Source organism: Fukomys damarensis, unplaced genomic scaffold (genome assembly GCF_012274545.1).
Source record: "Fukomys damarensis isolate Sample0158 unplaced genomic scaffold, DMR_v1.0_HiC HiC_scaffold_35, whole genome shotgun sequence".
Lineage (NCBI taxonomy): Eukaryota > Metazoa > Chordata > Mammalia > Rodentia > Bathyergidae > Fukomys > Fukomys damarensis.
Window position 1 is genome coordinate 43,170,907 of NW_022900947.1, and position 13,500 is coordinate 43,184,406.

Below are 13,500 nucleotides of genomic sequence, written 5' to 3' on the forward strand. Positions count from 1 at the left end.
AAAATTACTTAATCAGGTAAGAATAGGAGATGTAGTTATGTAGCTGCTTTCAGCTATGTAGGCTTCAGCAAGTTTATGTCAGCACCTCCACCTGTTTAAAAAGAGAGAGGCAAAAATCAGTTCTATACACAGACATGGTTAACTTTCTTTGCTTCTTTTTTATTGGTACCAGGGATCAAACTCAGGACCTTGTGATTGTGAGGCAGGCGGCGGCACCACTGAGCTAAATCCTCAGCCCAAGTTGACTTTTTTTTTTTTGTTTTTTTTTGAGACAGGATCTCACTATGTAGTTGAGACTGACCTGGAACTCACAGCAATCCTCCTGCCTCCACCTCCTGAGTGCTGGGACTATAGGCATGAGCCACCACACCTGGCAAGGTTGACTTTCTAATAGTCAAGTAGTTTAGTGTTCCAAATATATGGAGATGTTAAACCATGAGGATAAAGAGCAGAGCATGGTGGTGTGCAATCTCTGCTACTTGGGAGGCTGAGGTGGATCATTTGAGCCCAGGAGTTCAAGTTGAGCCTGGGTAACATTGAGACCCTCTGTTTTAAGAAAAACCGAACAAACCAGGTGTGGTGTACGCCTGTAATCCCAGCACCCTTGGGAAGCTGAGGCAGGAGGATCACCATGAGTTCAGGGCCAGCCTGGGCTATGTAGTAGACCCTGTCTCCAACACAAAATAAAACATGGGGGTAAAAGTATGTATGAGTTCTTTAATAAGAGAGTGATGGGCTCAGTGCTGTGTGGGAGCTGAGATGTGGAGTGCAGGCATGGAAGGTCATTCTGCTCTACTGGGCCATGTTAAAGGGGCCCTTTTCACAGACGTCTCCCAGTCAGCAAGTTGTGAGCCAGAGGCTAAGGAGCGTTCCTTCGTGGTCCAGCCCACACGTAGAGCTTAATGTAGAACAGCGAGCGGCATGACTGAGACTCGGACATGGCTGTCTCTTGGCTGTTGCTGTTGGTTTCGCTGCCTGGCTCCGCAGATCTTAGCTGAAGGGACTCTGACCAAACACATCTTTTCTTGCTGTTTCCTTCCTTCCCACAGTTGAGTGATGTGCATAGCAGAAAGGTTTGACAAAAGCGGACAGTTTGTCCTCGTTTGGTGAGGGAAGCCAGTTCCAGCGTCATTGCTGAACCATGGGAGATGGTGCTGCTTACGGCTGCGTCAGAGAAAGACTGAAGTGCCTACAACTATTTCCCCTTCAACGGGAATTTAATAGTCAGGACACAAAGAAAAAAAATGCCATGTAGAAGACTTGGATACTAAGCCTTTCTAATTGAGTTTGAGTTTTCTCGCAAATAAGATAAGTAAAGGTATCCAAGTCCCAATACTGGCAGGTGTCAGCTACAACCACGTGATCCAAGTTTAATGTCCGACCCAGTACCCTCCAGGGTTCCTAGCATTACAGGACTTTGTTAATAGCCAGTCTCATACTTTGATACCTGGTTCTGTTCATGTGTGTCCGTAAATTAAAAAAAATTTTACTGCTACATTCCTGTGGTACACAGTGAAGTCTATTTCTTTTTAAGATTTAAGATAATCACTTATTTGCTCATGATTCCATGGGTTGGCAAGGTGGGCTGAGTCATTGTGTCTCTGCCCTACATCCTGTCTGCCGAGTTCACTTTTATATCAGGGCCTCAGCTTGCACAGCTGCCAAATCGGGTGGGTGGATCTTTCTCTTCACTAAAAAAAATGTAAAAGGCTCATTCAGAGTGCACAGATTCTGTGGTGGGAGGGCAGGGCAGAGGCTGCGAGCTTCTGCTGACTGAGGTTCACAGCTTGCCTTTCACTTTGCTGCACTCATCATCCTCATCTCCCCAAAGCAGCCGGCTTGATGCAGGGGTGGCGAGGCCTTTGAAAAATCAGTTCTAGTGCCAGCTGGGTGCCGGTGGTTTGTGAGCCTGGTGTGATGGCGTCCCATCCAAGCACCAGACTCCACAAGAACAGGAACGTGATTTAGTGCCATTATTGCCCCAAATAATATCTGGGAATGGTTTCTCATTCAGTAGGTCTGGGACGATGCTTCAAAGTAATACTGAGGCTGCTCCAGGAACCTCACCTCAAGGACCCCCACTCATTGGTTCTTGAAGGGGGGATGGACAGGGAAATGCGAGTGGGGCAGAAGTGCTTTGCAGTGGCGCTGCCCTTGGAGCCTGCGTCAGGAGCGTGGCCCAGGTGGCTTCTGGCCCGGGAAATGGGCGAAGTCTCTTCTTATTAAGCAGAAACCCTAGTTTTTTGTTTTTTGTCTCCCACCATACCAGGGGTCGAACTCAGGACCCTGGGCTTCTGAGACCGGTGCGGCACCACTGAGCTAAGTCCCCGGCAGTTTTTGGTTTTTTGAGACAATATAGCACTATGTAGTTGAGGCTGGCCTTGAACTCCTGGCACTCCTCCTGCCTCAAGCCTCCCTAGTGCTGGGATTATAGGCATGGGCCACCATGCTCAGCCACCCTAGTCATTCTCACACTGGTGGGGAGGCTGGGACACACCTTTTCACAGCCCCTTTTTCGCTGGTATTTCATGTAAAGCATCGACCACTGTGATCTTGGCTGAGGCTGACGCCTGTCCTTGGGAGTTGGATGCATGGCACTCGTATTCTCCGGCGTCCTCCTTACTCAGAGGAGACACCTGTGAGAGAAAGAGGTCATCAGTACCTTTGATGTCTCCTTTTCATGGGCCTCCACTAGGCCCGTCCTTCCCCATTTCCCTCCCATGACTGAGGGACTCCTAGCAAGGGGCTGCTCGATGCAGCACGAGCCCAGGTGAGGAGACCGCTTGAGTGTGCAGACTGAGGAGGTGTCACGGGCAGCTTTGGAAGTCCGCACAAGTCCGAAACTGGACAGGTGCAGGAAGCACTCAGAAGCACCAATGGGGCGCGAGCTAAGAAATGCCCTGAAACCAAAATTCACAAACGTAATGCTTGCAACACTTGGTTCCTGTGAGAATTTTGCTTTGAACTCTTGCAAAAAATGCTATTCTCCATTCATTGTTTCCAAAACATCTCCCTTAGTTTCTTCTGAAAGAGGAGCAGTGACCCCTCAGTAGGGCTGTTCAGAGATGGGAAGAGCAGTGCCCTCGGGCGGCAGCACACGGACCCTGCCAGGTCTGGTCACTTCTGACCTGGGCGAGAAAACCTGCAGCCTTGGTACGCACCAGCACCCAGCCTGTCACTTCGTGCTTTTCTGGGCCACCTCGGGTCTGAATGGCGAGGTTATCCCGGTCACCAGGCAAGAGCTCCGTCCTTTGAACTCCGTAGCTACCCCTTCTGACCTGCAAAAAACAACATTTTCAACACCAAAACTTCAACTTGGAAATGGCCACATTCAGAAAATTGCACAAGGCAGACAGCAGGCTTTCTGATTACATTAGACGCAGTCATTTACCCACATAGCCCCTGTCCTGGATGTTCATTAAAACGCAGCGTTTATTTGCTCCTCTTCTTGGTTTCCCACTCCTTGGTGTTTTATTTTTTCTACATGCCTGGGGAAGATACAAGCTCATCCTTTCCCGCCAGTCTCCTGCCCTCAGAAATCCTCACTGCAGGACCTCTGTCAGCTGCTGGCTGACAGATGGCCCCGAGGGGCAGGTGTGACAGGCCTGGGCCAAAGCCAGTTCCATTTCTGTGTTCTGAGGGCTAAGGATTGTGCAGAAGATTCACTGAAGACCTAGGATCAGAAGTGACTGTCACACATAAGCTGCTGCCGTTGTCCTCATGACAAGACCTGCTGCCTGTGCCTGCCTGTGTGTGTCGGGATGCGATGTGGAAGGCCGGCTTAAGACACCCAGTTTTCCTGCTCTGAGGCCAATAGTGAATACTGTCCTAACTCCCTCCCTCCTTCCAAAGGTCAAACTATGTTCATTATGTGAGCTTTGGGAAATACACAAAAAATACACAGAAGAAAAAATCTACATGTTATCCCCGGTGTGCACACGCATTTAGCAACTCATTTACAGGATATGATCTTTGTTTTGTTTTTTGGGACAGTGCCTCACTAGGTAGTGGTTCGTGCTCACCCTGAATTCTTGGTCATTCTCCTGCCTGGGCCTCCTGCGTGGATTAGACAGGTGTGCACCTCTGCATCTAGCTAATAAGATACATCTATTTTAGGGCTGTAGTAATTGTGGTTTTTAAGAAAAAAAGACACAGAAGAATGTTCATTTTATGCTAGGCCCCTTTTTCAAGCCAAGTTGAGGTTTAAAATCTCAGGGAGTTAGTTTCTTTTTCAGTTTTTTCTGTAACAAAGTGTTCCTTTTTCCCCCTGGAACGTCTCTACATTTCCACCGTTAGTGGGAGAATACAAGGTAACTCGGTCTCCTTTTCACGTGAATGCTATGAGGACAAACACAGACCAGGCGAGTTTTCCCTTCCATTTCCCAAGTATCTGGGAAACAGTTTATGTGAGTGCAGCTTTATTTAAGCCAGACCTGGTCATGCACGCCTATAACTGCAATACACAGGAGACCGAGGCAGGAGTTGGAGGCTAGTCTGGGCTACACAGCAAGGTCCTGCTTCAAAAAAGAGTTATTTAAAAAGTCTTAATGTTTTGGGGGTATTGATTTGATTCATTAGCTAAATAATATATCTTAGGCCTTTATTTACTGAGTCCAGGATTCTATAAAGGTTTTATCTATGACCAAAGCAGAAAAATAAGATGTATAGCCCAGGAATACTGAATCTAAGCAACTGAATGGTACTGCTGCAGATCACATAACTCTTAGTTTTAAAAAAGCATTTTGTGCTAATTAAGCCTATCTATTATGCAAGAGAATATATAATATGCATAAATAAAATATAATATTTAACAGAGTTGATATATTCTAGTTAACATATTATAAAAAGTTATAAAAACCTGTACACCATACATGGAAGGGCCAAGAATTTTTATGTGGCCAATTTTTAAATGGTAAACTTCTTAATTTGAATAACTAGAGTTAAAAAAGAAAATGCAGGCAGAGAAAAGTAGGTCTTGAAACAGCTCTGCAGATCCTGGGCTGGAAGAGCCTTGAGTGCAAACCTCGAAAGCCCTCAGCGCAGGAGAACCTGCCCAAAAGGCTGGGGGAGGCGGGGACCTGGCAGTCATTCAGCCTCCCCCGGTTTTGGTCACCCTGAGTCCTGCTCAGCTCAGTGGCCCTGAGTCCTGCTGTTGTAAGTAAGCAGTAAGAAATAAGATAAAGTGCCGGTGATGGACATGCAGAGGAGATCCGTCTGATTACCATGGGCTGAGAAACGGTAAGAGGTTGCTGAATTTCAGGGCAATAATGTTCAAGTTCATTTATGAATTACAGGGCCGATTTGGTGACTTCTTGGCAAATCTTCAGAAGTCTTAAATTTAGAATGCATATCTTTGTCAAAATCTTCAGATCCTCTCAGCCAGGGAAACAAAAGACAAGATGACTATCTACAAAAATGTTTGTCATACATGAATAGGGGTCAGAATCTCTAATGTAACAACAGCCAGTGGCCAAAGAACTTGATAGACAACAGTAAAGGGTATGAAAGGTCAGTCCCCAGGTGCAGAGACCCAGTGTGAAGATCTCAGTGCAGTGGAGGAGATGGGCGCAGGAGATCAGTGCCAGGGCGGCGGGGTGTGGGTCACGCCACCCGACACCCATCCGGAAAGCACCTGGCCACGCTCTTTACAAGGAGAACAGGTATCTACACCTGCCCATGTGCCTTCCGGGAAGCCATCCTCACCAAGTGCGTCAGGCTGTGAGAGGACCTGAGCACCCAGATGCTTAGGTGGCCTTCTTTAGGGCGTCAGAGTTGGGAACAACAGAAACGCTACGTGAATGGTTTAAGGGTGCGGCACATGACACCCAGAATATTACAGCTGCAAAGAAGTGGGCCTGGAGGGGCTGGGCAGCCACCACTAAGAACTGGAGAAGGGAGCACTTTGTATCCCCACCCCCATGCTCACACGGGGTGTGAGTCTATGTGTCTAGCCGTGGAAAGATGAAACTGGGCCGGGGATTTAGCTCAGAGGTGTCACCCCCTACCTTGCAAGCTCAAGGACCCAAATTCAATCCCTGGTACAAAAAAACGAAGGAAGATAAAATCAGGGCAGTTCATGTTGGTTATTTTAGGGAGTAGAAAGAGAAAGGAAAATTAGGAACTCTTTCTTTATGAACGATAGATCTTTAGACAGTTTCTCATTACCATTACTATAACTTTTTGCAGTTTTTGAGAACTGAATCCAGAGCCTTCTCAATCATATTTTTAGCTCATTTAAATATATGTAAAAATAAATGAATATTTATATTTTTTGAGGCAGAATTAACTGGCTAAGATGCTAAGTCGCTCAGGTGAAACTTGAACTTGAGATCCTCCTCCCTCAGCCTCTTTTCACACTGGATACCACATTTAATACCAGAAAAGAGCTACTGGTAAGGACAAGTACAGACTGCTAACCGGATGCCTGATCTCCAAGAACTGCCATGGAATCTCTTGGAAACAAAGCCTCAAACTAAATCACCTTCTATTATTTAATGTAAAAGTTTAATAATTAAAAAAAGAACTGCCCTGCAGTTATGGAGAAGGCTCCTGTCCCTTAAGAAAACGCCATCTTCTCTGAGGCATAGGTTCTCCGCTTTGTTTTATTATGGATTTTTCTGAGACAAGGCCTCACTATGTAGCCCAGGCTGGCCTCGAACTCGTGGTGATCCTCCTGCCTCAGCTTCCCCAGTGCTGGGATTACAGACCTGCGCCACCATGCCTGGCAGTTTCTGTGTACAAAGTGAGAAATCTAACATTCACTTCTATCCAAGAATCAGTTCTGTGTTTAAATTGGACTTGAAGCCCTCTGTGACCCTAAACGTGTCCGGCATACGGAGACGCTCAGGGTGACTAGACAAACTGTCTAACGATCCGGCCGACGACTTTCCCGGAGTCTGCAGCGGCCGGGCCTGGCCCTTGCTGCTCTCAGGCCGTCATGGCGCTGCCCGGATGCTCTCGGTCTTCTTTGTAAGATCTCGCTGAGTTCCTACACTTGGGCGGCGGGGCCTCTGGATCGTTCTAGCAAGTATGCAGAAAATCCGTATTTTCTGTTCGCCCTGCCCTCAACTCTTCCTTCTCTTTACCCGCAGAACCTAAGGCGTCATTTATCCTCTGCCTGGGACACCAGCGGACCCCGCCTCAGCCCGGCTCCCGCACAGACTGCCCTCGGCCGCCAGGGGGCGCCAGAAGCCAGCGCTGGCCGCACTTCCCCGGACTTTCCAACTCCGGAGAGGGATGGCCTTTTCCTTCCATGGGGCTTCAGGCTGTGCTGAGAACTGCGCAGGGGGCCTCGGCTGCCGCATTACCTACCGTGGGCCAAGCCTTCTGGAGCAGAAGATGAGACCCACGCACTGAGAGCAGGCTCAGGCCCTGGGAGGACGGTTGTGGTCCTGGAGACCACAATCACCCCGTTTTTTTCTTTCCCTATCTGGGGGTATGTGCGTGTGCGCATGCGTGTGTTTCTGCCTCAGCTAGTCTGTTTGGTAGGAGTTTCTTCACTGGCTCCAGAAAGTTTTGACCCCCGGGGCCAGAATCCCCGGAATTCCAGAAGTTGCACCTCTAATCATCAAGAAAGCGTGGATGTGGTGGAGCATACCTGTAACCTCAGCACTTGGGAGGCTGAAGCGGGCGTGTGTGTGTGTGCGTGTGTGTGTGTGTGTGTGTGTGTAGATTCGAGTTCGAGGCCAGACTGGACTACATAGCAAGACTGTCTAAAAAAAACAAAAGGGCACGGGGAGGAGACAGGGAGGGAGGGAGAGAGAACCTTGCAGAGCAGGTCTCTCAGCTGATTGGTCCCAGAGGATCAGCCAAGTGTTTGAGGCCTTTAGTCTCAAGTGGGGAGACCAGGGCCGTGGCACATAGTTGGAAGGGGGCTTTGGGGGCAGAAAGAGAGGAACTCACTTTATTTCTTTCTTTGTCTTGCTCTGTATAATTCAGGCTGGCCTTGAACTCACTATGTAGCCCAGGCTAGCCTTGAAATTGAAGCGTTCCTCCTGCCTCAGCCTCCTTAGTGCTGGGATCACAGGCGTGCGTCTCCATGCTTGGTGTGGAAGGCACACTCTTAGCCATCACGCTGCACACAGAGACACAGCAGAGGACAGGGTAGGTTCAGCACTATTATCTCTAATTCCTGGGATCAGGCCCAGGGCTCTGCACCCAGAGCAAGCAGGCCGGTGAGGTGAAGGCAGCCCCAGGCAGCGTCTCAGGTGGACACTGGCTTGGGCCGTCCCTGCCGGCCAGGCTGGGATGCGCAGACATCTGTGCTACCGACCTTGTTCCAGATGAGCGCTGGGGTGGGGATCCCGATGACCTCGCAGCTCAGGTACACCTGGGCGCCGGAGACGTTCCAGATGTCCTTGGGGGGCGTCACGATGGACGGGCCTGCAAGAGGGCACAGGGCCGATAGGACTTTCAGCAGAGCTGCGCCTGCCACAAACGAAGCCTGCTGCCTGGCGGAGCAGCCCAGCCCAGCCGGCCGCTCTGAGAGTCTGCTTTGGAAACGCAAGAATCTAAATACACCAACCCCCAAAAACAATTAGGAAGAAAAATCTTTTGTTAACAAAATTATCTTCTCCCCCAAGCCACGCTTCAGGGAGTTTTAATTTCCCAGCTGTTTTGCATTATCTATGATTTTTCTATTAATACAGGAAATTTTAGTTCCAAAACGTTTTAGTATTTTTCTTCGTTTACCAATATTTCTGAGTAATTCGGTGACTAATGAAAGACACACACACACACACACACCTAAGCACCTATTTGAAAACATCCCCAGTATGCAGGCAAGATGAGGGTCTGTGCGGGGTACGAACCTGTTGGATCCAATGTGGGGAAGAGTCTGAGGCGCCCTGGGGACTGGGGACTGGAGAAGCCTTCTTTTATTTTCTCTCTTTTCTGTTTTGGTACTGGGGATCGAACTCAGGACCGTACTCTCGGGAGGCTGGCGCGGTCCACTGAGCTACATCCCCAGCCCAGGCATCTTTAAACCCAAGTGCCTGGGGTCAGGACATGGTGGAGGAGTCTGGACGGAGAAGGCAGCTGGTAAATAACAGCAAATGCCTCTTGCTGTGCCCAGGCCCCCAAAGGGAGGGCCACTTCCCACATTCATGTCCCAGCATGCAGCGCTGGTGGTGGGGGTGTTAAACGTGGCAGCCCAGAGAGGGGGTCCATGTGACACTACCCTGTCCCTAACCTTGGAACCCCGCACCGTCTTCTCTGACACAGCTCCCGGCAGTAAGCAGGCCCAAAGTGCTGGTCTTGCTGGGCTTGGCTGACTATAATCTGTGAACCGAAGCACCCCGCCCTTCCATCTGCATGGCCTGCAAGCTAAGGATGATCTTTGTGTGTTAAATGGCTGGAAAAAAATCCATCTGTATCCTTGCTGTCTCTGGCTGTTCTATTGCCACAAGGGCAGCAAAGAGCAGCTGCATTTGAGGCTGTGTGGCCCAGCACACTGGGGCTGTGGCCGCTGCAGCAGAAATCTGCTGATTCCTGCCCTAATCACCTAAGGGGAGACCAGTGCCTGAATAAGATCTCACCAGCTGGGTGTGGTGGTGCACGCTTGTAATCCCAGCACGGGAGGAGACTGAGGCAGGAGAATCACAAATTTGAACTCAGCCCAGGCAATTTAATGACTCGGTGAGACTCTGTCCTAAAACTAGAAAAATAAAAGGGGCTGAAGATGTTGCTCAGTAGGAAAGCTCATCCACCGTAACAAAGATGTCAGAGGAAGGCTCTGTGCACTAATCCTTTGGACCTTCCCTGGAGGTACGCCAGGCACACCCACTGGGGGAGTTCTGGTTCCACCCCAACTCACACTTCTCAAGCCCGCAGATGTGAGAGAGCACGTGCCAGCTGTCCAGTGGATGATTCACATCTCACCTGCACCAATTCTGAACACTAGCCAGGGCTCGCCACCAGGACCAGGGAGACCTAGGCAGGCTGAGCGAGGGGCACAGAGCACCGAGCCTGGGGACCCATGCTTCCTGAATGTGCTCATTCGGGAGTGAGCGAGTTAATTATTCCCTCTGAATTTCCAACCCCAGCTTCCTGGGTCTTCCAGTCCAATTGAATACTAACCACAGGGTCATCTTGCATTAGGGTCCTGGGAAAGGGACAACCTTGCCTTCAGGCCTGGAAAGCTTTTTGGAGTCATCAACATCCAGAGGACACAAAGTCTCCCCTCTCACAGCAAACTATTTCCAGCATGCTCATTTCTTAAAACACAGAAAGGAAATGACCCTGGTATGTAAGATTTTTCCACTCAAGTCGATTTTTAAAAATCTCTTGGGATTTTTTTTTCCTCCTTTGTAAAAATGTATACAGAACAATCAAAAGTTTTGGAAGCTCCAAACATACTCCTGCTTCCAGCCCCAAGCCACGGATCTGAGTGGGAGGCTCAGGATGGGGCTGGGGTCTCAGCACTGCTGCTGCACCTGTGGCACAGGAGAACAGCTGTGCTGTGTGTGCCTCCTGGCTCTGTGTCACACGCCTCCTACCACGTGTGCTGGTTCAGTCCTGCAAGAGTCTGGCTGCCCCCCACGTGGGGCTTCCTCCAGGGCCCTGGGACTCCAGGGCTTGGATCTGGCTGGATTTAGAGCTACTCTCCCCCACTCTCCCAGCGGCCACTTGCTCCCTCCTGCTCAGCAGAGCAGCCTGACCTCAGAGCCCTGGGCATCTGCAGGGATTATTCTGGGAAGAACACGTGTTCAAAGATCCGGAGGGGCTCAGGGACAAAGCCGCCTCTCATGCCGCAGAGCCACACAAGAAAGCAAGGCAGTTTCCCTGGGAGGCTCTGCAGGCAATGGCCTTGCGAAAGCCCACTAGCTTTAGCCTGCAGCCACCCCCTCAGGAGTCCCTGAGGGCACAGACCCATTGGTCTTGGTGGGGCAGTTGCTGGAGTGCAGGGCAACTGGGCACTCGCCAGGGAACCTGAAGGTGTGCCGTGGATTTTCCCCACAATCTTATGTGGATGTTCTAAATTTTAATACAGTTTACTTAATCAAGTCTTTCCTGCCTAGTTTATGGTTTTGTATCATGTAGAAAAACTTCTGTTCAACCTGGTCAGTCCTCTGACAATCTCTTGTTGTCTTCTGTAAGTTTTGTACATAAGTTTTCTTTTTGGTTTTGTTTTTTTGGAGACAAGGTCTCACTATGTAGTTGAGACTGATCTGGAACTCACTATGTAGCCCAGGCTGGTCTTGAACTCACAGCGATCCTCCTACCTCAGCCTCCTGAGTGCTGGGATTATAGACATGCGCCATCATGTAAATTCTTTTCTACAGTTAGGTTTTTGGTTCATCCTGAATTAATTTTTGTACTCACAGCGACTCCTACCTCAGCCTCCTGAGTGCTGGGATTATAGACATGCGCCATCATGTAAATTCTTTTCTACAGTTAGGTTTTTGGTTCATCCTGAATTAATTTTTGTGTGCACTACGAGTTTAGGTAATAAGAGCCCCCCATCTTTACCCCAAGGGTGTCCAGTTGCTTTTGCACCACTTGTCAAGAAGATCATTCTGTTCCTATGGATTCATTAACTAACGCCATTGGGTGAATCCAGTGACCACGTATGTGTGGACCACTCCTGGACCCTCTCCTCTGCTCCACTGATCTGGGTCTCTCCTTGTGCCCACAATCATGGTAAAATTTAACAATTAATTATGTCACAGCTGAAGCACTAGACAGAGACCAGATCTACCGTATCTCCCTCCAGCCTTATTATTCCAAGAAATAGAACATTCCAGGAGAAGCAAGAATTCTTTGGAAGCATTTTAAACCCAGAATATTTTGAGTAAGAGCCATCCCCAGGGGGTTGAAGATTAGGAAAAAATCCTGCTGTGAGTTCCCTTCCTGTCTCCTAGTCCCTGGAATACATGTAACACATCAGGCCAGTGGGCTATTCTGAAAGTGTAAAGGTTCTGTCCACACTGCGCCCAAGCTCTGTGTAGAACTCTACCTTAATAACCCGGCTACCGTGACTCCCACGGGGTCATGAGTGGGAGGGACCACACTTACAAGGCCCTGGACTATTCCCACTATCCTCGCGCTAAGTCTGGATTAGTAACACAAATATCCAGGCTGACAAGGGCCACTCTCGAAGACGGCCCCTGAGGTTTTGAAATGTGATCTCTTGCACAAGAAGTCAGATCAGTAAGCGATGAGACAAACAGCACAGTGATCAGCGGAGCCCTGGGACTAGCTGGAGGCGGGCTGGGCTGCAGTCGACTTCTGGTGCTGGAAGCATTCAGCCCATCACTTTGTTCAGCGCTCGCACTGAGGAGGACGTCTAGTGCGATGCTCTGCCAGGTTCTTCGTCGCTTATCTGCCCTAACAGGGAAACCATGGATGAAGGCAGAACATGGCAGTGTGGAGAAAGACCAGGGATGATCCGTGGCTGGGAGGACTGAGGGAGGCGACACAGTGACCCGCGGGGACACAGAGGACAAGGTGCAAACGGGGAGAAGAGGGAAAGCAAGTGTTACGGCTCCTGTGACACCCACAGCACCACAGCACGGTCCACCGAAAAGCAATCTCACTGGCCGCACTCACTGCCCGCAATTCAGTTCAGGAAGGTTCTCTCCTACCGGATCACGAGAGTCCTCACTCAGTGACTCTACACTAAGCGACTTCTCACTCTTTCTACTTTACCTTTGTTCCAAGGAGGCCAAAGCAGATTCAGAATTTATTTGTTTTTAAGGAGAAAGAGAGTTTTAATTCATTCTAAACCAATTTTCTCATATAAAAACCTTGAGTTCGGTACCCAAGGCCGGGCTAGAGTCGCGAGGTTGCCACCCGAGTCATGCACAGTGTTTGCCTTTCAATTAAAACAATCTCAGAGACTTCTAATGTGTAAGGACAAACTCCAGGATGGGAACAGTCACTTATTTATCTTTTCCTTGTTCCATAGGACTTTAGGCTGTTCAACCACCTGTCTAGCAGACATCCTGTCTATACAATGACCTACTGTCATTGCCTGTCTCTGTGCCTTGGTCACGCAGGCAACTCTAACCACCCCTGTCCACAGTGCTGCCTCCAGCCCAACGGGAGAGGTCTGTCCCAGGCTCTCCCCCACTTACACCCACCATGTTTTCCTGTCTCCAAATGAGGCTACCCTATTCTCTCATCTACATAGTTCTGTTAGCTCTCACCTAATCTCTTCCGGACCTTCAAACTCTCTCCAGTTATCAGTGTCTAACTTCCAGGTTCATATTCTTATTTCCCCCTTTTTATAACTCTCATCAACAGCCTTAGACGCACAGTGGGATGCCTCTGCCACCCCACTTCCCTGGCGTGGTGAGCTGCGTTATGAGTCCCGCACCCTGTACCTGGGTGGATGTGGAGCCGCGTGAGACTCCCTTGCATTAGACCGAGGGCTCCAGGACGAGGCAGGGGAAGCTCAGAAGGATCTTTTCAATCATTCCTTGAAGAGAAAGAAGTAAGGAGAGAGGAAGGTAGAGGAGGAGAAGGAAAAAAAAAAAAAAAAAAAAAAAAAAAAAAAAA

General features: G+C 49.3%; 1 protein-coding gene across 1 annotated transcript in view; it reads right to left on the minus strand.

The window, feature by feature from the left end:
* Positions 1-47: 47 nt before the first annotated feature.
* Positions 48-13,500, minus strand: part of Igfbp7 (insulin like growth factor binding protein 7) — an 80,968-nt gene continuing 67,515 nt past the window's right edge. Inside the window, exons 2-5 of the mRNA XM_010609528.1 lie at positions 8,273-8,382; positions 3,162-3,278; positions 2,498-2,636; positions 48-91 (exon numbers count right to left, since the gene is read on the minus strand). Coding sequence (XP_010607830.1) covers positions 2,502-2,636; positions 3,162-3,278; positions 8,273-8,382 — 362 coding nt within the window. The 3' untranslated portion in view covers positions 48-91; positions 2,498-2,501. The remainder of the gene's footprint in view (positions 92-2,497; positions 2,637-3,161; positions 3,279-8,272; positions 8,383-13,500) is intronic.